General features: G+C 36.9%; 1 protein-coding gene across 5 annotated transcripts; it reads right to left on the reverse strand.

The window, feature by feature from the left end:
- LOC109012854 lies at positions 1-26,093 on the reverse strand. 5 transcript variants are annotated; one of them, XR_001999523.2, is made up of 23 exons: positions 25,737-26,093; positions 24,049-24,433; positions 22,463-22,579; positions 22,302-22,381; positions 21,555-21,701; positions 21,315-21,463; positions 21,093-21,223; positions 20,832-20,954; positions 20,646-20,719; positions 11,906-12,496; positions 11,649-11,760; positions 11,384-11,521; positions 10,635-10,955; positions 9,896-10,169; positions 8,363-9,660; positions 7,585-7,987; positions 6,563-7,494; positions 6,405-6,470; positions 6,196-6,321; positions 3,647-3,891; positions 2,372-3,537; positions 1,530-1,731; positions 1-446 (listed from the first exon to the last, which is right to left on the reverse strand). XR_001999523.2 is itself a non-coding variant. In XM_018994698.2 (22 exons), the coding sequence occupies exons 1-22, from the start codon at positions 25,865-25,867 to the stop codon at positions 1,667-1,669; spliced, it is 6,942 nt and encodes a 2,313-aa protein (XP_018850243.1). In that variant the 5' UTR covers positions 25,868-26,093; the 3' UTR covers positions 504-1,666. The 5 variants fall into 5 exon arrangements, 4 of the variants coding, with proteins under 4 accessions (XP_018850243.1, XP_018850242.1, XP_018850244.1 ...); XM_018994698.2 differs by lacking the exon at positions 1-446 and having other exon boundaries at positions 504-1,731; positions 11,906-12,364; XM_018994697.2 differs by lacking the exon at positions 1-446 and having other exon boundaries at positions 504-1,731.
- Positions 26,094-27,741: the final 1,648 nt, after the last annotated feature.

Here is a 27,741-nt window from a genome sequence, read left to right on the forward strand (position 1 = left end):
TGTCAAAGCCATGGATGGCTAGGCGCGATTCTTTCTCAAAAAGAAATAATTATAAATTTTTAACGATTTTCCTTCATGCGGTCAAAAGAATCGCAAAATTTTTTTGTTTTTGTTTTTGTTTCTCTGACCATTTTGCTTCTCTCGTTACAGGCTCGCATGGGACGTTCTGTACATGCGCAATACCTTCAAATCAAAGCACAAATCCAAATGACGATAACACATACTGATCAAAATGCAGCGATCAGCAATTGACGATAACACGCCAGAGTATTCTGTATAGACTTTTCAGGAAAGAGATCCCTGCAATTGGTAACAAGTCGAGAGGTCCATTGCCTTGGATTATGCTAGGCACCTCACAACCCAATTGCAGCTCCAGAGCCGGACAATCCAAAACGTAATAGTAACCTAATGTCCGCCCATCGCCGTCCAAGCATGCTGCTGAACCCCTGTATTTCACCACAATTTAATTCTATTAAAAAATAAAACTATATTGAAATGTCACAAGTACAAAGGTTTTAAACTCCTCGCTTCTGATCTGATCTAGCCATATCAATCCTATTTTTCAGACCATGTAGAAGCAATTTTCATACAAATATGGCTCAAATAATTATATGTAACTAGCAGAACAAAAAACAAATATTCAATTTCATATCATTTGCATCTTTTCCTCCCATTGCACAATGTGAGATACAAATTATAATACCCTATTTCAGGAGATTTTCTACCGGAGAGAGAAATATAAAGGATGTAGGATAAAAGCTTTTGCAGTAGCGACTAAATGATCATAGTAAGATACAAAGAACTCTGACAATTAATTGCAAAGTGAAACTAAGATTATTCACATATATATAACGTGGCGTCCGGCGACTTTGTGAGCTCAAAGCTACAGGTGAGTTGTTTATAATGGACCCAACCATCCACGTCTTGAGAGGAATAAATCAAGCATCACTCCAGGTAGCATCATCACTCCCAACAGCCAATTTTCTCAACTCTGCGTTTCACTGCATTATTCATGGCAGTAGAATGAAAATAAAGGAAAAGGGAGTGAAGTAGGACAATAGAAAACCTTGGGAACAATATTTGCTATCTCCAAAATTGCAGTGACTTTAACACTTGTAGCGGGTCCTGGTGTATGAGGGGAGAGAGAGTCAGGGGTGAGAGAGAGAGCGACTGTGGGGGGAGATTAAACGTTTTCGTGGCCTCGGGCTTGAGCAGAGAGGGAGGGAGGCTTGAGAAGAAAGAGAGAGACCGAGGAGGAGAGACTCAGAGAGAGTTCATATGATCATCTACACTCGCTTTTACTGTAATTATCCTAAAGAGCATATGTGTCCCCTTCTCATTGGATGGTGTAACTATGGAATTGTCACCGCATCCTGTTTGAAGATTTATAACTTTTTCAGTACCTCCAGTTAAGATTTTTTTCCAATAGTAAGTACCAGTAGTAACCTGATAAGAAACTCATCAATGACAGGTTCTGGTTACCATGATATATTTGGTGTGGGTACACCAGCAGGAATTCCACCAATTACCTTACTGTTGGCATACCAAATGCGCCAAAACTCTCCATTCCAGTTCAAGTTATACCATTGATCGCAAAGCTTCAATTTGGAAACTAGATCCTTAAAGGACTCCAAGCTTCATCCAAGTCCTGGGAACTCAAAAAATTTTATTTCTTATTGCGATGCTTATGGATCTGATTTTCTGATGCACTTGTTGAAGACGCTGGTGGAACTGATAGAAGAGAATAAGACTGTCAGAAAGGTAAAGCATCCAGAAGAAAGATCAAAACAGCTGAAGTCAAGCAACTTAAGGAATCAAAAACTAATAAATAAATAAATTGAAACAACTTAAAGGTATTTCAAGCATTTTTAATTATTTTAAACTGTTGTTAACAACTTCCGTTAGTGCCACTGAATGAAATACATGGGAATTCTATATTAAGAGAGAGTCCCTGTAAAACATGAATTAAGTTACAAGTTAACAATGACCTAAATTCATTCCTGCTCATAATGCGCACAACTAAAGTCAAATTGCATTCTGGTGTCAACAGAACAAAGTCCCCCCAACACAACCAACCTTACACTTGAAGGCACAAATTTCAGAATAAGCAATCATAAACAACACAACATATGCAGAAACTGAAGCTGGTGTAACATATGCCAAGAGTGAACCACTGATTTTCGGACATTCATTTTTAACTAGTTTACAGCTGATCAAACATGCCGAAAACAGAACAGCACAGTGGAAGAGGGTACCTTTACTGGTGAAACATATGCCAAGAGTGAACCAATGATTTTCGGACATTCATTTTTAACTAGTTTACAACTGATCAAACATGCCTAAAATAGAACAGCACAGTGGAAGAGGGTACCTTTACTTGTTTTGGGAGGTTTTATGCCACCACTAACATTTGATGATGACGAAAAAGACCTTTTGGCAGGCAGAGGTTTCGTCGACATCTCAGACTTCTTGGAAGATATCAGCGAAGAACAAAGAATAGCATCAACAGCTTCACGTTGTTTCCTTTTTGCAATCAAATCTTCAGCACGGCCTACCTGACTGGGGACTTTACCTCTGACATTTGCATCTCTCTCCTTAGAGCTGCCTTCAGTTAATTGAGTTGCCTGATTCCCCTGCTCGCTTCTACCACCATCAGAGGATTTCTTCAGTCTTTTTGACACAAGTGATTTCGAGAGTTTATGACCATCAGCCAATTCTCGTTCAGAATGGTTTGAATGATTATTAGACTTGTCAAATTCATGCTTCCTTTTGCTCATATCCGTATTCCCCAAACCAACTTTCTTTTCACTACTCTGTTTGCCCTTTCTTTCACCCACTTTAGCATGTTTCCCTGAGTTTGCACGCTTAACATCCTCAGAAGTTTTGTTCTTACCATTTGCTACTAATGATGAATCTTTAGTCGTGCCCAAATCCTTTTCATCTCCTATACCTGTTCTTTTACCCTGATCTGCACAGCCTACATTCCTTGTTTTCCTTTCAAAGGTTTGATTTGTATTGCGTTCATTTTGTTTTGCATGCTGGCTAGCATCATTAACCTTTTCAACATATTTCTTCTGTCCTGAGTGATTAACAGAAATTCCTGAAACAGCATTTCCACAAAAGGCTGTTTTAAACATCGACTCGTATGGCATTTTGACTGAAATAACCAAGTTTCTTGCTTTAGCATCCTTTAAAAGAGCAGCCCAGTTACGGTTTGTCATCAAAGTCCTGGCATTACCCAAGACCCAGAGCGAGAGCTTGGCTCTTGTCAAAGCCACATTCATCCTTCTTACATCAGCTACAAACCCAATGTTGCTTGAGTTCATCCGAAGGGCAGAGTTAGGATCCCCTGCCCTAACAGTTGAAAGTAAAATTATATCAACCTCCCGACCTTGGAAACCATCCACGGTATTTAATTCCATATCATCTATAACAGAAGATCCAAATGCACTTAAAAAACGAGAACGTAAAAGTGAGAGTTGACTCTTGTATGGAGTTATGATGCCAATCCTTCCACCAATAAATTCAGATGGGCACCTAAACAATGTGGCCAAATACAGAATTAGAAGAAATAAATTATACACATTACAAAGCAGTATGTCTACCCTTTACTTAAAAAATAACGTATCCAAAATAGTTGCTGTACCTTTTCTTGAATAACCTAAGAACTTCAACTGCAGCTTCAGCCTCATGCTCATTGTAAAGGGACAATGCACCAGAGTTCTTACCACGATGCTCTTGGCCATCAACAATGTCATAGAATACATATGGTCCAAGACCCTCAATTTCATGAAATGGAGCTGACTTGTTAGACATTTTTTCACCATTTAGCAGCTTTCCGTCATAAAAATGCAATGAAGGAAACTGACATATTTCTGGGTGCATTCTATACTGCAAGAGGAAACTTTGTCATTAAAGTTTTTCAAAAAGTCACAGAAGGATAAAAATGTAAAAACGCACGGACTTCCCTACCTCATCACAAAAAAAGAATCAATAATAAAGCAAAAGGCCCAGAAATAAGTGACACATGAAAAAAGTATGAATTTAGTAATAGAGAGAGAGAGAAAGACAGAGAACTTGGATTAGTAGGCAAAAGCCACATCATAGTTGGCAACCTGGTCAAAAAAATAAGGTGCAGCCCAAAGCTCAAAAGCATAACCAAAAAAAAAAACGACTGAATGACCCATAAAGTCCCACCAGATACAGTTTTGTCACTAGAACCAACAATCAGGGGAAGCCAATAATTGTTCTTTTTTTTTTATCAGTAGGGGAAGCTAATAAAATTTGTACAATCATTAGTAAGAATTATCATGCAGCAATTTAACCAAAAGCATTTAATTGGAAAGCAGTAGTCATGTTTCAGATCCTCCAAAACAGAATAATAAAAAGCATTGAAGATTTGCTGTTTCACCAAAACAGGTTCTTGAGCACAAAAAATTGCAGCACATAAAGCAGTTAACACACCAAGTCATCATATCAGGAATTTCAGGTGGACAGAAGCAGATAAACAAGAACTGCATTTGATCACAGAAGGTATTACAAAACATACTCAACCAACACATATTTAACCTTATAATAAAACTTATAGGGTTAACAGAAGGTATTACAACAAAAAAGAGAGAATGTAAGGCCGGCACATACAAACTTTCCACATAAAAATGGGCATTAATTTTTCGTGGGACCATTTCTGATCCTTCAATGCAGTAAGCGGCCATGGACATTATTATTCTCATCACCACTAATTTAAAGCCCATGGAAGCACACAGCAAGAAGTGCCTGGACAGCTATTTTGTTTACAAATCATAATTAGAAAAACTGAGACTCACAGCAACTAAAAAGATAAAAACAAGAACTCAACCAATAAACTCTATGTATTATTGTTGATAAAAACGCGCTTAAGCGCAAAGCACCTAGGCCGAAGCACTTCGCTTACCAAAAGTGAAGCGCATTTAAAAAAGCATGCTTTTTGGAACTTTTGTGCACTTTAAAGCGCAGAAAAGCACACTTCTGTAATTATATTTGAAAAATGTATAAAATATCAATTCAAGACCTAAAAAAAAATATTTTAAGTATTTAGTTGATATTGAAGATCATTTGTATACCAGGGCAGCAAATGTTGTCGTGTTATGCTTTGAACCCAATATAATGGTTCAAGATGACTTTCTAGATGGATTGATTTTTGATTGCTTATGTTGGCATAAAAGTCAGTACCTACAATTTTGTGTTTTTTTGGTCATGGTCATTTTGGCAGATTTTGATTCAACCATATACTTTAATTTGGTTATTGAGATGAAATATCATAAATGTGCTCAGTAAATATGAATAATATAATAAATTGAGTTAATAGGCTAAAATATCATCAAATTGCTTTTAAAACCTTTTTTTTATTAAAGTGCAAGGATTATCTGTAATTATTCATCATTTTAAAAATGTGGGCTTTACTTCAATCAGCCACGTTCTTGTGCTTAGCACCTAGGCTCTGGACAAACTTTTCGCTCAAGTACACCTAGCGCTTTCACCAACACTACTATGTACACTCGTCAAGAAAAAAACTTCTTTTTTTTTTTATAAGCGTATACTCGTCAAGAAAAAAACTACCATCTATACACATAGAGTTTTTCTACTCATAATCCTTACACCACACACCTGCTAAGGAAAAAAAATAAAAAAATAAAAGAATATGTGTGGTGTAAAGATGATGAGTAGAATTTTCTTTTTCTTTTTTTTCTTTTTTTTTTTTTTTGATAAATAGATGATGAGTAGAATTTTTCATGCACATAATTGTGTCCAAATGATAATGTGGTCGAACAAAGCATTGGGAAGCAATACATAACCTCGATCAGCCCTCAAGATAAATTGAGATCACCAAGTCCCCTCCTACCTAGAGATGATAAAATTATTACTAAAGGCATGAGGATTTCCAAGACAGCCATCAAGTTCAAGCAATCAAATCTATAGGTATATGGTGATTTCATATCAGTATGGTAGAAAAGCTCTATTTGACAGGATGATAAATTCTAAGACTAATTTTACAGGATATCAAAACTGACCACCCAGTATATATCGTCACAAGTGCCAACTTTTATTGCAATAGCTCGTCTCCCGTATACTGCTAAATATGGTTTATAATCATTCAATCATGTAAAATTGCATTACAACTACACAGATAAGGGAAAGATTTGCAATCTACTTCACCTGTTTGGTCAGCATAATGACAGGATGACCAGCCCTCTGTAAACGTTCAAACATACTGCATTCATACTGGAATTTACTAGCAACACTAGAAAGAACTGTCGCTGGAAGCTGCTTTGGGTCACCAACCTTAAAGAATAGATTATTAATTTCAGACTATTTCTTGGCAGAACAGAAGTAGTTCCAAAATTAAAGAATTCAATGGTCCTTACCATAATACATTTAGTCCCGCTAGATTTTAAAAGCTGAAGAGGAATCAGAGTAGCAGGTTCCAGAGCCTGTAGTGGCCAGGAGAAATGCTTAGAAGACAAGGGAGAGCAAGAGCAATGATAAAAAGATTATAAGTTCAACTGAGCAAAGAATATTTTACTTGAGCAGCCTCATCAATCACTATAGCATCAAAAAGAGTATGCTCAGATGGAATCCCAAATTTATTAGTTGACACAGACTCAGAACACACTCCATAGAGGTCTCCACCACAACCACTCAATGTAGTTACCACAATCTCAGCTTCCTGCAAAATAGACTTCCGAAGCTTACGTCTAAGTGTTTTCATTTCTTCATTAGATTTCTTCTCCTGTGTCTGAACACTGCTAAGATCTTTATAGATTTGCTTCTTTTGCTCATAAAGTTTTCTTAGCTTCAACTCTATTTCTGCATCAGACACTTCTTTCTCATCATCCCCCTTATTACTATCAGCTTCCATAGAATTCTTAAGGTCAGCATTTCCATCCCTTAAGTTAGCACGCTTTGTTTCATAAAACCTGATTCGGTCAACTATTTTCTCAAGATTAGAACGCAAAGTAATTGAAGAGCCCACAGTAGAATCACTCTTTTCATTGCAAACTTTCATCCTCTCTTCCACCAAACGTTGATCAACAAGTGTATCAATAAATACTGGTAGTGAATTTGGATGGACTGTCTTCACATTGCCAACCCTTACAAGATACGGCTTGTAAATCTTCCCATCGCTTCCATAAAGACCTTGAATAGAAATTCTTGATACTAACTCATCAACCGCTGCATTTGACTGGGCACATAGAAGCACCCTTCCTCTTGCCAAACTTTCCATGGATTTTGAGCTTCTTTCAACATCCTCATTCAATTGTCTAGCCAAGGCTGCATCCTGCCATGCCTTTGCAATTGCAGCAGTCTGGCTTATCCGTGGACGTGAATTGGTGCACTGCATACCATTTCTTTTCAAAGTGCCATCAAGAAAGTTTTTTGCATTACCCATCCTCTGTAAAGGTGAAGCAAGCAAACCACTGACAATGGCCAAAATAGTTCGCGTCTTGCCAGTACCTATATACCAAAGCAATAAAGACTAACTAGATAAATCGCAAGTACATATCATTCAATCTGCAAAAATTTGGACAAAAGTAAATCAGATACCTGGAGGACCCTGAATAAGGGATAATTCAAAATCTTTCTTTAAACTTGGTGATCCAACAGCAACACCAATAGCTTGAAGTTGACTGTCATTGAAGGATGATTTCAGTACTTGCTGCAAGGGTTGGGAAAGCTTACCCAGATCCACTTCCTTGGATATATCACCACCAAGAGAATCATTGGCGGGCTTCAAAATAACTGGAAGTATGGGGATTTCCTTAATTGAAGACAGTGCCTGAAATTCTCTAAGTTGAGGTGTAATGCTCATTAAGCGAGTTGCGTGCCATTTACCACGTTCAATGAGGTTTCTTCTAGCTTGATTTAATCGTGAAGAACCATTTTGAAGATAGAACCTGATTACTAATATAGTTTGTCTTCTCTTATTGTCTCTCTCACGCCTCTCCACCTGAAAAATATTGCGGATGCTTTAAAAAACTATTACATATGATGAAACCAGGAGGAGTGTATGATAAATGGGCCACCCAAGTGTAGTATCTTTTTTTTTTTTACAAGAACACCCCTCCCCAAAAGTTTATCCAAGGGCATCATCTAATTCTATCATCTGCCACTTAGATGTATAAATTGGATGACAACAAATTCTATCGTCTAATTCCAATCTTTTTGTAAGTAAGATCACAACCAAAATTTAGGAAACACATCATGTAAATAGAGGGACTATGGCCAGTAATAGATAGGCAAGCCAATTTAGAAATCTGGTTATCGCCTGCATGATCTTGCCCAAATCTTCCAAAGGATGTTATGAGGTAACGAGAGGGCTTACCTTTCCAACCATATGAATATCATGGGATGATTTTTGCAAAGGCTCTTTTGTCAACAACACAAGGTCATTTTCAGAAAAGCTTTTAGAAGCAGCAGAATCTTTATCATCATAGACAAATCGAACCAGATGAAAATCATCAACTCTCTCGACCAACATCACAGATAGACTGCCAAAATACATCTCTTCCAAGGAAGACATTTCCAAAAAGGAACTGTGCAACTGTGCTCTGAACTCCTCCAAAACCAACGGCCGAAAAATCTCTATATACTGTTCAGGCGATTGAAAATAGACGGGAACCTCCTTTAATTTGCTAACAATTCGACTCCTATCCTCACCAGCAGATGCTAATCCAACAGTTTCGAAGTAATCAATTTCCAAAATGGGTCTATACCAGTCATCAAGCCTTGGCGGCTTGAACCTTTTCACTCCAGCCTCCAGTCTATGTAAACGGCCAGATCTAATTTCAAAATGTGATTTAAGTTGAATAACTTGCCGTTTTGGAAGAGAAGTGCTTGACTTTGCTATAAGTGACTGCTGACGCCTTGCAGAGTTTAGTGCAGACTCAAATGTATCGTCTTCAGTATCACGTACTATCTCTTTCAAAACAGTGTCACTTGCCTTGGAAATTGCACTGTTGAAATTTAGAGTCATATTCTTGGAACTGACAGCTTCATTGGATGAAACATGAAGATTAACTCTATTCTGGGATAAAATGGAATCATTTTTATTGTATATGGAGCGTATTCCTTTCCTCTTACCATCTAAACCTTCTGATTCGAGGAGAGCGGGTGCTCCTTTACCTTTTAATCCATCAAAGCTCTTATCCCGAGAAGCAACCACAGAACCATCAGTAGTGTCATTTTGCTGAAAAGACTCCAACAAATCCTTAGAAGTGTCAGTGTCAGTGTCAGAAACTTTCTTTTTCGTAGAGTCAAAATGTGATTTGCTCCCAGGATCAATAGTCTTGTCCTCCAACATGTGGTGACCTGTCTCAGTATCAGAGAGAATGACCTCATTGGCAGATATAGGTTCCTCTGTTTCACTGTCTGAAAGAACAATCAGAACATCTTCAGCCGTTTTGTGAGCTCCCGTTACCGAGTCCAAGATCTGCACCTCTCTGTCATCACCAGAGAGAGGCTGCTCATTTGAAACTGAACTATTCCTCCCAAATGACAAGAATTCGGGAAATAAAGATCTTGAACTATAGGGGGTCTTTCCACTGTCACAAGAAGCTTCCTTCGATAACGAAACAGAAAGGCGTGAAACTGTTTCTGTCAATTCATCCGTGGCAAAATTATCTAAATCAAGAAGAAAGACATGTAACGAATCTGTTAATGATCACTTGACAATGATCAACAAAAATCCAGAATAGCAATAATAATAACCAGGACAACAAAGGTAGTAATAATAGTGACTATAACAATAATAACAACAAAAAATAGCAACTGTAACAATAATAATAACCACTGCCACAACCATTATTACTATGTCAAACATTTTGTGTCTGCATGTAATGAAATATTGAAAGCTCACCACTTGATATCATATTTTCAATGGTCCCGATTGTCATTGTAGCACTGTTACTACATGAACCCCTGAGAAAAGACAGCAACATGGAAACTGTCCGTTTCCAATACACGGTTATAACTTTAAGTGATGACTTTCCCCAATCCATGAGATCATTAAGCCATGAGAAGTCACAAGCACTTTTCACCATCACTCTCGAATCCTCATGTTTTGTACCCAATGGCGGGTACATTATTTCAAAAACAACAGGGAGGATCTCAAGTAAGCGGACACAAGTCATCTGAAACAACAAAGAACTAGTAAGAATGCCTTCCACGTGAAACCTTCATGGGATGTGTCAGGTGCCAGAGTTGAGGTGCATTCGCACAATATATAAATTCCTACCAGAAACTGAAACAGAATTTCAAGAAATTTGAAGAGTAAAAACAAAGTAGATTAGTAAATTATTTATCAACCAAGCAATACTCATTGTACACTTAACCACTGACAAGAACTGGTCACCTCAGAGTATGTGCCTATACAAAACCACACACACACACACACAAACAGATGGGGTGACTGTAAGAACCAAAATGGCTAATAGAAAATACTCAAAGGCAAAAGTTGTACATTGCATGTAACTCACACATAACCAAGAGTTTATAAGTACCATAATCATAACTACAGTTCACAACCATTTACAAGTAGAATGAATGCAGAATACCTAACAAAAACTTATAAAAAAAGAAAAAGAAAAAAAGAATACCTGACAGAAACTGTAATCAATAAATGCTTTGCCCTCTATTAAGCATCTCCGAATAGAAGGCCAAGCAGTTTCCGATAGCAAGTAAATGAACTTTTGCAGCAATTTGAAGTCAACATTTGATGAGTACCCAATGGCATTCTCAGGCAATGTATCAAAGAATGGCTGCCTCAAAAATCCACCTTGGGAAGAGAAGCTTGTGATACTTAAGTGATCAGATGAACTTTCTGGCCATTCTTCGGTAACCCCTTTGAGTAATTTGCGTAGAACGAAAAAAAAGTGTTGCAAAGTCTGAAACTTTACCAAAACAGAATCCAGTAGAACCTGAAATAGTGCAAACAGAGCTGTTAGGAAAAACACGAGAAGGTGATTATTTGTGAAACTCACAATTTATCCCCATTAAAAGGGCATCCCATAACGGTAAAGACATATCATCCGTAGTGAACATGTTCTATCTGCATACCAGAGAAACCAATACGAAATTTCAAATATGAAATTCCAAATTAGAAACTGAAGGTCATTGCACATATAATGAAGAAAAGCTTTGCTTAGTTTTTTTGCAGGGCTTGGGGAAGAATGAGATTGGAGCACTTGGAATCAAACAAAAAAGTAATTCCACTTGGTTATCATGAGCATGTCTGAAAACCTAGTTGCCAACAACTTAATGTATTTGCTTACTTTTCCAATCAATATAGATATATATCTAACCACATATCATTATTCTGAAGCTTTGACTGAAAGGAAGTCTTTACCAATTTACAAGCATGCCTGAAACCCCGAAAAATGGCAGACAACGAGCATCCACTTGAGCAGAGGAACTTCAAGCCACAAGAAAGACCACGTGTATCCGAAACTTGTTCCAAAATACATTTCCCAAATTGCCTGATATTCTGTATCAAAACACAGTATTTACATATATAAAAATTGCTCAAACAGGAGAAAGGAAATCGAGAATAATCCATCACTTCAATCATAATAACATAAGGTTTAAGATGTAAAAAGATTAATTTGACGTACATCATTAGGATCCAGGAGTGAAAGTATCAAGCTTTCAGACATCCTTGGTTCCCAAGTCCACAGTTTCCCAATTTCTCTTTGCCCCACTTGATCTATAAAGTGTCCAGTTAACCTGTATCACACCTCTCATGTAATTATTCAAGTGATCGGTTCCCACTAATCTATGCATTGCCTCATAATATAACCATCAACCTAAAACTATAAAGGGGTCTGCCACAACATTAAAAATATTGATAAAGTACATAAACACTAACAACCTGTTGAATGTTCTTGCTAAAGAAATACACATTGATGATATTTTTACTGAGTTTTTTGAGTCCTTGCCCTCTCCACCATCATCAGAACCAGTTGGGATTGTCCAACCAAATGAAGTGGAGATTTCTTCAACAGAAGATTGAAGCCAGGTTCTCAATGGAAGTGCCATTTCTGCACTGATTTCGGGTTCAACCATAGAAAAACGAGATCGAGCCCAGAAAACAGCCTTAGAAAATGATATCGGAAAGACTGAGGGATCAAGTTCAACTAGAACGTCAATCCACAACATAGGAATGCACATCCACTCTCGATATTCCCGACAAGTAATTTTACTTTGTGTACCGAATTCGCTCCAAGAACTATTATCCTCCTCTCTACCATCTGGAATAAATGGAAGCCTGTCACATTGATCATCATCATCCAAGTCCAGAGACACGCTTTTGTCAATACTCCAAGAGGTGCTGCAATTCAGCATTGAAGTTATAAGGGCAGCAGCATCAGACACTATAATAGTTTGTATAAGATCAAATGCAGGCTGCCTCAGAGAACTGTGGAGTGAAGAATCCTTCAGGGATGACACAAGAGAAGGGCCCCTGTCCAATAAAAATGCACATAAATGAATCATAAAGCCATCTCAGTCAACAACCAAATGACCTTTTTGATAAGTGCGTCCACAACCATTTTACCAACAAATCCATATACCTACATGAGGATTTTAAATGTTTACCATTATGTTTTTTAAGGTAATACATGATATTCAGGACTAAACCAAACATCACTAAGGATAGGGGATGAAGTCATTTAATGGTTCAACCATAGAGCTAGTCACTGAACAACTGATTTTTTACCTAATAAATATTTCTACCAAAATAACTTATATTATAGAGGTTAGAAGAAAACTTTTAAGATATCTTCTCACATTTTTAAGTGTTCAATGATTTGTCCTGTTGAAACACCAAGTCCTACATTAGGAATATGAATAACCCATATAGAACATGTGTTAACATTATAAGGGTAGTCAGGGGTGCTAAGTCCCACGCTGGCTACTAACTAGAAGAAATTGGGTTTAAGTGATTCTAGGGAAGCTAATATATTTTTTACGTACAAGTGTTTAATTTAATGACTTGTCCTTTTGTAACACTGCAGTCCTACATTGAGAATATGAATAACCCTCAAAGAATGGGTAGCTTATAAAGTGATTCTTTCTTTCTTTTTTGATAAGTAAGAAAGAATTTTATTCATCGAACCTAATTACATTCTATAAAGAAGAAAAACGAAAACAGAAAATCAAGCTGAATCTCCATTAAGCACTATAGCTGAAAACCATTGAAATAAAGAAAACACACCGAATTTCCATATTTCCTCCATAGTGCGCTCCTTATTATTAAAACAAGCTTTATAAGTGGTTCTAAGGAAGCTTCAAGTTGACCGATCTTTTTGGGGTTAAACCTGACTAGTGCTTTCTATGGCATGTCTTGATGAGGAAGTCAAGAACTTACGAGAGGAAGTTTGTAACACCCCAATCTAACATTGAGGATATGAATAACCTACACAACCTATCAAAAAAAAAAAAATAACCTACACAAATTCGGCAGGTTATAAGGGTAGTCACGAGTGCTAACTCACACATTGGCTAGTTATTAGATAAAATTGGGCTTTATAAGTTAGAATTTGAAACTGATACAAGGAAGTCATGGAAGCTTGGTCCAAATTGGGCTTTATAAACGATTTAAGGGAACTTCAGATCGACTACTCTTTTTGGGTTTATGGCATGAATATGCCTCGCACTTTCCTTGGCTCATTACACCTATATATAACTAAGTTAGTATTTTTAGGGTGTAAGAAAAAACTGACCAACGGATTGAAAATCGGTTCAATCCTGGTTTTCATGTTTTGAAAACCAATTTGGACCTACCCGAACCGAAATATATATATTTTATATTATATAGATATTATATGTTATATATTATACATATTATAAAATTAATATAACCTGAAATTTTAATCTTATTATTTATGCTTCCTTGATAAAAAATTACTCTTAAACATGAATATTAATTTTAAGTTATTAATATATTATTATTTATCCTTATATTAATATTAATTTTAAGTTATTACATACTTGCATATATAATATGTATAAGTATAATAGTACACATTTGCTATATATATAAAGGATAAATACATTTTTGCTAAGTACATATTTACACATTTTTGGTATAATTTTTTCATTTGGTTCAAAGAAACCAACCAGCCCAACAAAAAGGCCCAAAACCAAATCATACCTGTAAAACCAATCTGAACTGGACCAAAACCGAAAAAACCGAAAGTTTTGATTTCGTGGATGAATTGATCTGTATCAGTTTTCAGAATTTCAAAAACAGATTTAGACAGGTTTGGCTCCAAAATATGTCAAAATTGGACTGAACCGAACCGATTACACCCATATCCATTTTTATGCTCAATAAAAAAAATGTCCCGTATACTCGGGCCTTGTCTATTTTATGCTCGATAAAATTTTGTTTATCAATCAAAAAAAATTTGCTTATAATTTTTTTTTATATAATTAATAAGAGAAATTTCATTTCAAGTAAATAGGCATAGCCCAAGTACACAGGATATATACAAATGAGAGCACCTACTTACAAGGTAAAACATAATACAACTAAAGCAAAACATTACAATCATTCCCTTATGTTTGTTTTGGTGCTTATGGCTTGAAAGAAATGGGAGGTGATTTGAAGATTGCGAACATTCTATGGGGCAGTTTAGGTATTTTTTCTTTAGCACTTTAAATTTTTGGGTGAAGAATCTTGTAAGGTATGGGAACATTTGTCATGTTTTATTTTAGTACTGTTTTTGCTTTAGCTTGTATTTAGGTGTACTCACTTGTATGCATCATGTGTACTTGGGCTATGTCTTTTTACTTGGAATAAAATCTCTTACTAACTATCAAAAAAACATTACAATCATTCTTATTCCCTGTAGGATTCTTCACCCAAAAACTTAAAGTACTAAGGAAAAACTCCCTAAGTTCCCCTAAAGAACATTCACAATTTTTAAAGCACCTCTCATTCCTCTCCAACCATAAACACCAAAGCAAGCACAAGGGGATCATCTTCAACACTGCATGTTGTTACATCTCCCCACAATACCTTGCCAGCATGCAAAGAAATCTACCACACGCATAGGCAACACCCAAAAAATGCCAACCCTTGCAAAAATCTCATTCCACAAAGAAGTCGCCACCTCACAAGGAAGAAAAAGATGATCAATAGATTCACCATCATTCTTACACATAAAACACCAATCAACCACCGGTAAGCCTCTCCTCCTCAAGTTGTATGTGGTTAAAATTTTCCGAAGAGACACCATCCAACAGAAAAAAGCAACCTTACTAGGCACCTTGGCTCTCCAAATACTTTTCCGAGGATAATCTTTGACCCCATGACAGGTTAACACCTTGTAAAAAGAACTCATTGAAAATCAGGAATTAACTGTATGCACCCACTGCAGACTATCCTCCATGTTCTGATCAAGCTTCATCTCATATAATCTTCCAAATAAATCAGAAACTTCGCATACTTCCCAATCCTATACATCTCTAGTGAATTCCACAGTCTAGTGAATCAAATTGTTAGAAAAGTGATAGGACTCAGCCACTGCAGCCCCTTTATCTCTAACAATCCTAAAAGATTAGGGTAAACATTCTTAAGAGGTGAATCCCCACACCAAATGTCATGTCAAAAATAGATCTTTGCCCCATCCCCCACCTTGAATTTAGTATTCTTGACAAAGCCCCGCCATCCCAGCCGAATAGACTTCCACAAACCCACCCCAACATCCCTCTTACTTAATTCATACACCAACTCCCCCACATTCTCCCATATTTAACATCCACAATATTTCTCCAAAATGCATTACTCTCATTATGATACCTCCAAAGCCATTTCCCAAGAAGAGCTTTGTTGAAAAGTCTTAAATTTCACACTCTCAAACCTCCACAAGACACCGGGAGACAAACCTTATTCCAACTCACCAAATGAAACTTTCTCTCCTCCCCATTACCATCACACAGAAAATTCCAATAAATCCCCTCTATTCTTTTAGTAACCCCAGCTGGTAAAGTAAAGAGAGAGAGGAAATAAGTAGGGAGATTAGTCAATGTGCTCTTAATCAAGGTAACTCTTCCACCTTTTGACAAGTATAATTTTTTCCAGCCAGCTAACCTCCTCCTAATCTTCTCAATCACCCCATCCCAAATAGAAACTGAGTTGTGAGGAGCACCCAAGGGTAGTCCAACAAATCTCATCGGTAACAAAGCTACCTTACATCCCAAAATATTGGCCAGATCCAAGATATTCCTGACCACACCCACTAGAACAATTTCAGACTATGAAAAAGTAATTCTTAAACTAGAGAAAACTTCAAAACATAAAAAGTAAGGCTCTCAAAACACGAAGGTGATCCTTATTGTTATCACATAAAATCAAAGTGTCATCTGCAAAAAGCAAATGTGATACTGTAATACTATCTCAAGTCTCATCACCCACCACAAATCCCGACATAAATCTTCCTTCAACAGCCGCTTCAAGCATACAACTCAAAGCATCCATCACTATTACAAAAAGGAAAGGAGATAAGGGGTCTCCTTGCCTCAAACCCCAAGATCTATTAAAAAAACTAACCGGACTGCCATTCACTAATATCGAAAATCTGGCTGTCGAAATACAATGTTTAATCCATGAACACCACTTCTCACCAAAACCAAATCTCCCAAATATGTAAAGAAGAAAATCTCGATTGACATGATCAAAAGCCTTTTCCATGTCCAATTTAACTAAAACTCCATATTTTTTTTTATAAGTAAAAATATTGTATATATCAAAAGGAGAAACCAAGTACACTAAATGTATACAAGAAAACACATTGCCCAAAATGACCCAACAAGCCCCTAATGACCCCAAAAGCCCATAAAAAAACCAACCCAAAGTACATCAGACCCGACCCCAATCCCTTGTTTCACGTAGAACTAAAACTCTACCCGAACACCAACCCCAACCCCTTAATTCCCGTCTTCACAATGTCCTCCCTTTAGACTTCCCTCTAGTTGAATTACCACCCTTAGCGTCGTAGTTGATTGCCGAAAAAAGACGATGTAACTTCCTACTTTTCTTGAAACTCGATTTGGTTTCAAGTGTGCAGCTTGCCTCAATCGCAGTAATTAGTTCGTTAAATTGGTCTTCACATCCTCCAAGTGAAATTCTCACGAACTGCTGAATCTTGTTAGCTTTAGGCAGAATCCAATCCGCTATTGGAGGAAGAGAGACCAAGGGAGCCACAATATCCCCATCAAACTGCACTCCCAACTCTAGACATTCCTTTACAGAAAGCACCAACGTCAAACCCATTGGTTCTCCAGTAACTCCATTGGTTCTCTCCAATGGTATCGGGGTCCCTATTGGAGATTCTGGGGGGATGGCAAATCCCTTCACCTCTGGGGTGATAGCGGATCCTACATCTCCTTCAGACCATGGCAGTACACCTTTTTCCTTCAACTCTAACGAGGAAGCCATAGTTTCTTCAAGGACCAAGGATGTAATACCAACTATCGATCTATCATGTGTCACACGAGGCGAATGACATTCCATTGCTAATGTTTCTACGCCAATACCCGATTTAGACCCCGCTTCAAATAACCCAGACTTTTTGACCCGCCATACTCTCCTGGATCTGGTTATAGGGACAGGGCCGAATCCGATCTTCCTTTTTCCTTTTTCTAAGTTTAAAGGTTTCGGGCCTATCATGTTTCTTACCACCCTGTTGCCTCCAGCTGAAAACCATTCTATTTTTGTAGACAAGAAAGTTATCGTTGCCTTCAACTCGACAAGTTGGATTTCCATCTCCTTTAGAGAATTGTGCATCCCAACAAGCTGGTCCTAAGCGTGATTGACAGCCCCCCACACTCTGAACCCCCGAAGCATGTCCCGTCTTTAAAGCTGCTGCATAGGATTGCCTCGCCACCGAGGAGGTACTTGGGTCTTTATGCACCTCCAAGTTCTCTCTCCTTGCCACACCACTTGCATCACCTTGTCCTTCCAAGCTGTCACTCCTCTTGCCGAAGGAAAAATGACGCAATACCTCCCCCATCCTTCTCCAGCCATTGCCCCCCTCTTCAAGAATGAAAATAAAATTCCTCCTCCCCCCACCACCATACTCCTCCACCGCCATATAACGTCCACGAGCATTCGAGCAGCGATGCGCTGTGAAACTGCATCGACCTTCCCGGACAGTGGAGAAAAAATCTTGTTTCTTATCCTCTTTTTTTTTTATAAGTTTAAAATATAAAAATAAAAATAAAAATAAAAACACCTAATCCTTAGTGCACGCTTCTATGGCCTTGGCCAACCACTGCACTGTTTTCGAACCCAGAACCAACTTAGATATCTGTGATACCCCATATGATATGCATAAGGGTAGGTGGTGTATGAGATCTCACATTACTTGGGAATGAGAAGTTCTTGCTCTTTATAAGGTTCCAATGGGACTCCAATTGTATTATTGACTAGTCCTTTTAGAGTTTAGGCCCTCTGGTTTTGGGCCTTCCATTGGAGCGTTACAAATGGTATCAGAGACTATCCCAACCAGAAATGTGGGACTTGAGCCATGCCACCTACAATGGACAGGCCAGGCAAGGACGTCGGGAATTTAAGGGGGGTAAATTGTGATACCCCATATGATATGGATAAGGGTAGGTGATGTATGGGATCCCACATTGCTTGGGAATGAGAAGTTCTTGCTCTTTATAAGGTTCCAATGGGACTCCAATTGTATCATTGACTAGTCCTTTTGGAGTTTAGGCCCTGTAGTTTTGGGCCTTCCATTGGGGCGTTACAATATCACCATTCAACTCCTTTCAGTAATGGCCAACATGCTCCCCTCCTTCACCAGTGTAAAGGATTTAGATTCTATGACCAACTCCATAGAAGAACCCATACTGACCCACTCCCCTTCTTCAACAACCATTCATCATCTTAGAGAAACCAGATCAAAAATTCGTTGGGAGCTGCAAGCACTGCACTAGACTCTAGTTCGTGCTCACTACAAGCACTGCAGAGTTGTCTCGTGCTCACAGGAGACACCGGAGTACTCGTCAGAGCCTTCAGAGTCGATGGCACGACCAACGGAGCCTTCGAGTGGATCGCCGGAGTACTCTAAGAGACAAAGCAGCGCAGCGATATCTAGGACGCCAGAAGTTGGACCGACGCAGGACGGCCCTCAGCGAAGTCGCTGAGGTCCGTCGGCTTTATTTGTGACGACGATGTGGTGTGTCTCACTGGCAAGGGTGGGTGGCGACAAATCTGGTTTCTTAGGGTTTTCACGCTTCGTAGTGTTTTCTCTCTCCTCTGGACCGACTCCAAACGGCCCTCATGGAAGTTGCCGGGGCCTGTCGGCTTTGTTTGTGATGTCGGTGAGAGGTCACTGGCCGGCAAGGGTGGCGGCAATTTCCTTAGGGTTTTACGTACAAAGAGGAAATGTTGTGTTTTGTATTCCTTAGGCTAACTGGGGATATTCTGGTGGAAAGAAATTAACAAATAAAAGACTTGCAAGCATTCTTATTCTTTACACGGAATGGCAAAGCCTTTACCATGTCCAATTTAACTAAAACTCCAGATTTACCCATTCTTATTCTACTTTGCAAGCATTCGTTTGCAATTAAAACCGAGTCAAGAATTTGTCTTCCCCTCACAAATGCATTCTGAGACTTTGATATAATCTTGTCCATAACCACACTAATACGATTGGCTAAGGTGAACACCTTAACGATGATTTTATACACCCCATTTACCAAGCTGATAGGGCAAAAATCCCTCATCTCCACAGCACCCGCCTTTTTAGCAATGAGAGCAATGAATGTAGTATTAATGCTCTTCTCAGACTTCAGGAACGAGTGGAATTCACCAAAAATGTTCATAATGTCATCCTTCACGATGTCCCAAAATGCTTGGAAAAACGTCATAGAAAAACCATCCGGACCTGGTGCCTTGTCCTTAGACATGCCTCTTACCACATCAATAACTTCTTCCACAAAAGATCTCACCAACCAATCTGCACTCAATTGATCAATGGACTCAAACACCAGCCCATCTAACTTTGGTCTCCATGAATGTTCTTCCCTAAAAAGCTTCTCATAATAACTCACAATGTGGTCTTCAATCTCCCCAATATCGGAAAGAACATTATCACCATCATGAAGAGCTTCAATAGCATTGAATCTACAGCAAGAATTTGCCATTTTATGAAAGAATTTGCTTATAATTTGGAACAAATCACAATTAAAAAAAATCACAACCGTAGCCACCAACATTTCCAAAATCCAAAAACGGGAAACACAATCTCTTTTGACATTTTTCCCCTCCAAAGCCCTTCTTCATGAGGTCATACTAAAAGTACCCAATCAATTCTTTGGGAAAGGTCACACTCAAAATAAAAATTTAATTGGCATGTAACAAAACTTGATTCAAAGAATAAAAGAGTGCACCCCAATACACGATACACAAACGAAATAATAATTAAGACCTAAAGATACAAAGGTCTAGAAACTCCAAGAATGAAAGAAATTTTTTTCATAGGTAAGAATGAAAGAAATTATGATGCTAACACCCAAAACGCATTCAAAAAATGATCTCATAAACACCACATAAAGGTCATATCAAGTACAAAACAGTTAGGATCACATACCACATATGTGCACATTCAGAAGGTGGGCACGGCGGGTTCATCTTATAGCCTCTTTGTATAATAAAAAGAGCTATCTGAAAATACAATCTTGCAATAAATAGCAACATCAGTGAGCCAAAAATGTAGGAGATACGGATTCCAAAATCTTTAGCCATTATTTGACAATCTAGAGGTTGAAATAAGAACCTGGCAAGCCTTTTTCCTCGTTAAAACACTGAAGTTACTGCTCATTGGCACTTGGTGGAGGAGAAAATATATAAAATGCCTACGTTGCTTTTCATGTTCCCCATCTTGCAAAGCTTCAAGAGACTGTATGGATTGGAGCGTACACATCACTTGTGTGAAAATAAACTATATCTAACATGTAAAATTGAATCACAAAAAATTTGACACAGAAATATTGAAAAGGAACTTGAAATGAAGTGTCATAATTTTCCACAGACATGCCTGCAGAAAAGGCTGAATAAGATCAAAAATATCTTTATGGCTTTTCTCGTTTCGAGTATGAAAACACTGCCCCAATAGCGTGTTGCGCATCACACTTGGAGACAATGTAGATCTCAACCAAAGTTTACAACCTTAAAGGAAGCCCAAAACATCAAAGGAATATGTAAGCTCAACATTAAACAGTATATTGACCCAAGTAATTGGAAAAAGAAAAGAGCTCACCAAGCATTTCAAAGAGTAGTCTCAAGCAGGTAACTGCATGAGAAAATACAACTGAATCACCACTGATATGATTGAGTACGAGGTCCAGAAAAATGGGATAGCGTTCTAGTATCCCTTCTTCAAAAGCTGGAGGATCTAAGAATCCAAGCCTTCAGAAAACAAGCATGCAAAACCTAGCATTAGCAGGAAAAGAGAGAGCAACGAAATTGTTGAAGATGAAATTTAGCCAACATGCCCTACAATGATTTGATTCCAAGCCATATGGATACACGGTCCAGCTTTGCTCTAGGTCTTGAAGTCTCAGGTGTCGGTGGCAAAACTTCTGTCTCCAAAAAGCCTATAAATTTCTTAAGCAAAGGCTGCAAAGGTTCCAATTCAGTTACTCTCCTACATGCAAAGACAATAAAATGAAAAGGCCGATCCAGGATTTAGGGGACTATAAAGCAGTAGAGAAAAAACTAATAACCTTGGAAGTGTGTAAATGTCTTTGTGGTTAAAAGTTAGGATCTATCACGAGATAGACTATTACCTTTTTTTAGTACAACAAATTTTATTAATACTAAGAAAAAGGTTCTTATCGAAAATACTAAGAAAAAGGTGTAGCCTACAAGATAGACTATCACTGAGTTCTTCTTTTCCTTTTTTCCTTTTGTTCCCTTAGAAGGGGTTCTTTGCATCAAACTTGAATGACCCATAATGATAGAAACGGCAGGAAAAAAAATACAAGACATTACTCTGGATGCAAGTAATTACAAGTAATGATAGCCTTGTTGATAGTTATAATAACTACGAAAATAACATTAACCAAAAATAAAATGAGATCATCAAATATAATGGAGCCAATTTCCCAACTAAACCGATCTCCCTAGGGGTTGGGGGAAGTGGGACGGGTTTGCAGCCAGACAAAGAATCCAAAAGCAAGAACAGCTTCATCAGCATGATTATAAAAGAAGAAAAACAGGGGGGATTTATATCAGGAAACAGTACCTCAATTTTCCCATAGACCCAGCAAGACGATGACCAACAGAACGCACTCTTCGTTTGAAAAAAAATAATGCATAAACACCCTGAAAGGAAATGTATTCACTTCATAAGGCATGGGAGAATTTAAGAGATCAGTGTAAGCAAACATATAGCCCAATAGGTACCGGAAACTGTTGTTGTCCATCCAAAGCCAGTTCATGCTTATTATCAATTGCTTCAATAAATGTTTCGAATTCAGTGAACAATGATTGATCGTCCAACAGGATAGGGAACATCAAAATCTGTGATCATAAAGACAGAAAATTCAGTCACCATCGACCCCAAAACTAAAGCTCGGCAATCAAAGTAAAATCGTTTCAAATTCACAATTATTTTGAACAGTAAATAATAATTTTTTTTATAATAGAAAATAGGCATAGTCAAGTACACAGGGCGTATACAAGAGCAACACCTATACTTGCTAGGCTGCTAGGCTGCAATTCAATGGGAAGCCTAATATACAAACATGAAAGTAGTTATATGATGTATAACTACTTACATGGCATATAATAAGGGAAAATAGCATTGCTACACATACAACAGGAGAAAAATAAATCCATTCGAGCATCAAGTGCAATGCACAAAAATCCAAACATAAATAAAACTGTGCAAATTCTAGATAACAAGGCTTAGAGATTCTTTTTTTCATAAGTACAATAAAATTTTATTGAAACAAGTAAATAGACATAGCCCAAGTACACGGAAAGTATACAACAAAGAACACCTAGTCACAAGTTAGGAGCTAGAAAGGGATACAAAAAATTCATGTAAGCTGGCTCCATTAAAAACACTGGCAGAAGTCCAAAGATATAATAAGTATGGAAAAATAAACATTTACTTATCAAAAAAAGGAGTATGGAAAAAGAAACATCTAAGCTCATCCAAAGAGCATTCCCCATCTTCAAAGCTCCAGCCATTCATTTCAAGCCAAATACATCACAAGGCTCAGAGATCCATCAAATAATTAAAACTTACATCTCTGTTTACTGAAAATATTGCATGTTCTAAAAAAATAGTAAAGCCCAAAGTATTCAAAACTCTATAATCACCTTGTAACTTGTGTGGCAAGCAGGTAAAGACTTGGGTATTTAATACTTCATTCCATCTTAGGAGGATCAATTTATGAGACTTGCATCAGAGATTTAAGTATTTAGAAAGATATGTAAAAATGAAACACAAAACAAAAACATATAACAAATATTAGTACCAAAAACAAAACAAAAACATATAACCCAACAAAACAGAACACTATTAATATCCATTTCTATGCCAACATTTGTCAGGACCCAAAAAGACCAAACCACATTTGAGCATATACTCCAAAAACTAATTAAAGTTATATAAATGAAGCCGCTTGTCTCGCCTCTCAAGAAATGTGTGATATTCACCACTCTCTTGGGCTAAATCTGAAGTGTTGCAATCTACCCTTCCTAGACATTCCCGTCACGTCACTCTATTGTAGATGGCACTGCCCAAGCCCCACACTTCTTGATGGGAACCAGCCAGAATACAATTTTGAATTATCTGAGAAAGTACAAGCCACATCCCAGCTTATACTCCAAAAAGATTAGTCCGGATTGAAATTGAAGCACCTCGGAATCATTATAAACTGCCAAGAATTTCCTCCAAAGAAATGTGGAGTGTAATAAGAAATTGTTAAAATTATTAACAATTTTAAATACATGAAGTGTTATAAGAACAACATGAATACCTCATACATTACACTAACAACTTCAGCATTATCACGAGCCGGATCATATTCTTCTCTTGCTATTCTTGCATTGATCTCTCTCAAGTGTTGAGTCACCCTCTGCTCATCAAGGGTTCGCAGCACATCAAGAAGGGGGATAATGCAACTTAGCTCATACTCCCTATCATACATTTCTAAGGCTTGATGGTACTGAGAAATGCACTGGATGCATTTCCGCATTTCATCAGAAATCCTCTTCCATAATTGCTTGAGAGGAGAATCAGGATGCTCGTCTTTGAAGTAATTGTAGAACGTCTCTAAAAGAGGACCCATCAAATCCCAAGAGCCACACCAGATATGAGTATCTTTTGGGAAGCAAATTAAGAAATTAAATGCATCTGCAAACCTGAAAAAAGCAGAAAAGAAAAGCTAATTTAAAAAACAACAAAAACAAAAAATTTAACTTGGAAAAAGTTAAATCAAAGACTAGAGAGTAGAGATCTGCGTAGATTCTTGGAACATCATCCCATTAATGAGCCATCTAAAAGTATCCCCACAGATGGAAAAAAAAGGGGTGATGAGCATGAACGCCAATTTGTCAATTTAGGCACCATTTTGACATAAAATATTTTATGAGCGAAAGCATTTTCAATAAAAAAATATATATATTTTCGGGGAAAATTACGTGAATTGCATTGTTTGGTTGAAATCCTTAAAATACATATTTTTGGATCTAAATTTCTTCATTAAAAAAAAATGTCTTTCGACTAGGTAAACTTTTTCCCTTAACTTCCATTTTCAAGTTGCACCAACCATTGGAAAATTTAAAAAAGTTTTCTAGAAAACGTTTTGCATCAAAATGAATGGTGTTCTATCCCTAAATGGCTATATTCTCATATTCAAAATTTTAACTTGATTATGACACCAATAATAAAGAAATAAAAGAAGCTATCAGTGGACATTTTGGCAGAAAAAACAAAAAACTCGGTAACTCTTGTAGTCGTTCATTAAAAAAAAACTGCATTTAGTTAAAAAAATAAGTTATGCAAAAATTTCAAAATATGAAAGCACTCCTTATAAAGGCAACGATTTCCACACAAAAAGTTATGCACGTACAGGCTCACAATTTACCGCAAATAACAAAGAGAAGAAAAAGGTGCTATCCACATACAGCAAGAATCAAAACATAGACATGGCTTGTTTAGCATGTTTAGCTTGAATTAAACTTTGTAATTCTTCCAAGGATCCAAGGGAAAAACAATCGAAAGAATGAAATGAGAAAGCAATCAGAAATTCAAAAATGAATAAATAAACATGACATACAACAAGAAAGTAATGAAAAATTGCAAGTTAATCGAGCATTCAATCATCATTGTAACTTTAATGACTATTCTTCGTTTATCTATAGTTTTTAATAACTAATCCTACTTGAACTGCGAAGCTTTATCAAATTTCCGTCTGGAAACACATGCAAAATGGTAGTAGTAGTAGTAGTAGTAATCTGTAGTAGTAGTAGTAGTAGTAGTAATAGCAATAATAATAATAATAATAAGATAAAAAATTCAGGCATTGCTCGTTTTCCATTCTGGCCTTAAAATTTAAATTATCCACGAAAATCATTCGGAATTTATTTTTAAAGAAAAATTAATAAATACGTGTGTTTGTGTGCGCGCGCGCGCGCGCCCGTGAGAAAGAGAAGAGCAGCGAACCATTGCTCTTTAAGATGGTGGAGACGGCGTCGTTTGGAGGAGTCATGATCGTCGTCTTCTTCTTCTTCTTCTTCCTCGATGCCTCTCCATCGGTCCAAAAGCTCTCTTCTCGTCGCCAACTTCTTCGACATCTCTCAGAGTCCCCAAATCTATCCTCTTCCTTTCTTTCTTTCTTTCTTTCCTTTTTTTTTTTTTTTTTTTTTTACTTAGGGTTTTTCCTTCAACGTTCCTTTTTCTCTGGGCGCGCGGACAGAGACAGAGAGAGATGATCCCGGAGGGAAAGAACAAGCTTTTATACAAAATCTTGATTCTCTGCTGACTGTAACATACATTGAAATGCGAAAGTACATTAAATTACGAAAAAGGGCTATGATTTAGGGATTTACCTTGATAGTGTGATCACGGATATTGATTTTAAATAATTCTACTTATTACACTATATATTATTTTTTATTTTTTTAATAATAAATATATAATATATAAATAATAAGTAAAATAACTCAATTATTTTAATAATAATAAAATAAAATAAAAAATAATATTAAAATATATAAAATGTGTTGTATAGAATGATAAATAATGTGAAATGACCAATGGGCACTCTTACATTCGGAGACTACTGTACTGTCTACTGGTTTTTGGGCCAAGTTCTCGCAAATGATCCAACATTTTAAATGGGCTTCGTATCATTGGGTCCATAGTTCCTTCCTTCTTGCTTTTCTTTCCACAAGTCATACTCCGATTGAAAACAAAAACAAAATATAAGATGTTTTAATTATTATATTTAAAAGAAGGGTTAATTATTTTGACTTATTTAAATTCTTTTAAGATTTTCCCCCATATCTCATCTTATATCGTTTTTTATTACTAATAAACAAACTTATCTCCAAAACCAAAAGAATAATATCGGAAAAGCCCAATAATCAACAAGCCTTACAAATAAAACAATAAGAATTTACAATAATAGAAAATTACCTATAAATAATTAGGATACAACTATTTCCTTAAGTTCTTGCAAGAACTTTTAAGCCAGAGAGAAATTAATATATTAATTTTTAATTTATACAGTCACGTAGTGTGTAAATATCATATATTTATTTTTAAAAAAATTAAACAAAAAATCGAAATCCACTTAAAAAAATTTAACTTTTTTTAAGTAAACGTTACTTCTTTCTAAGTATATAAGACTGTATTTAACATAACTTTTGAAAATTTGTCAAATTTATTATCAGTCGGTGGATGTGACGATGTGTATGTATTACGTCCAAGTAGTACGACCAAGATCGATTTAATGCAAGTGGCAGCACTTCGTTGAACTTTTGCACGATGGTTGGGGATACTCAATGACTCATCTCCCACGAAAGTTGGTTGCATTGGAAGCATCTTTTTCTCAGTGGTCCTGCACACCCATGGAAGTATCTTAAGGACACGAAGAGATCAAGGAAAAGATTAATTACAAGGTGCTTTGGCCCCCCGAGTTAGACCCAAAAGTCGATATTTTTGTTGCTATTTTTTTTTTTTTTTTTTTGGGAGGGGATATGGATTGACTGGGTTGGTCAAGGACTCAAGTGGTCAGCTTAGAAATAATAGCTGTCGGTACTTTTTCGAGTTTTTGTCTTTCGTTGACCGAGGAAATAAGTATAGCCGGGGCCGGTGTTAAAAGAATTTTAATTTTTTTCGTTAAAAATTGAAAAATGATATTTATAATCAAAAAATGTGGATGTGTAACTCATTTATTTAAAAAAAATTAATAATATATCTCACTTTGTTTCAAAAAGAGTATACGATATATATACAATCTATAATCGTATCTATCATTATTCTTAAAAATTTTTATTTTCTTAATAGATGTATAAAGATAATTTTTCTCTTAAAAAAAACCCACAGGACCTCAGCCCAAAAATCCAGCCCAATGGAATTTGTATCCAAGCAAAGAACGAAATGTCAACTTGAAAAAGACATCGTCTAGTCCACAAGACAGCACGACCTGATAAACTATGCCATC

Source organism: Juglans regia, chromosome 7, assembly GCF_001411555.2.
Source record: "Juglans regia cultivar Chandler chromosome 7, Walnut 2.0, whole genome shotgun sequence".
Taxonomy (NCBI): Eukaryota; Viridiplantae; Streptophyta; class Magnoliopsida; order Fagales; family Juglandaceae; genus Juglans; species Juglans regia.

Coding starts and splice junctions, on each gene's coding strand:
- LOC109012854 (XM_018994697.2), bottom strand. CDS start 25,867: ATGTCGAAGAAGTTGGCGACGAGAAGAGAGCTTTTGGACCGATGGAGA. Junction 24,434..25,736: donor CACCATCTTAAAGAGCAATG/GTTCGCTGCTCT, acceptor TGCTTTTTTCAG/GTTTGCAGATGCATTTAATT. Junction 1,732..2,371: donor ACCTCCCAAAACAAGTAAAG/GTACCCTCTTCC, acceptor CTCTTCTATCAG/TTCCACCAGCGTCTTCAACA.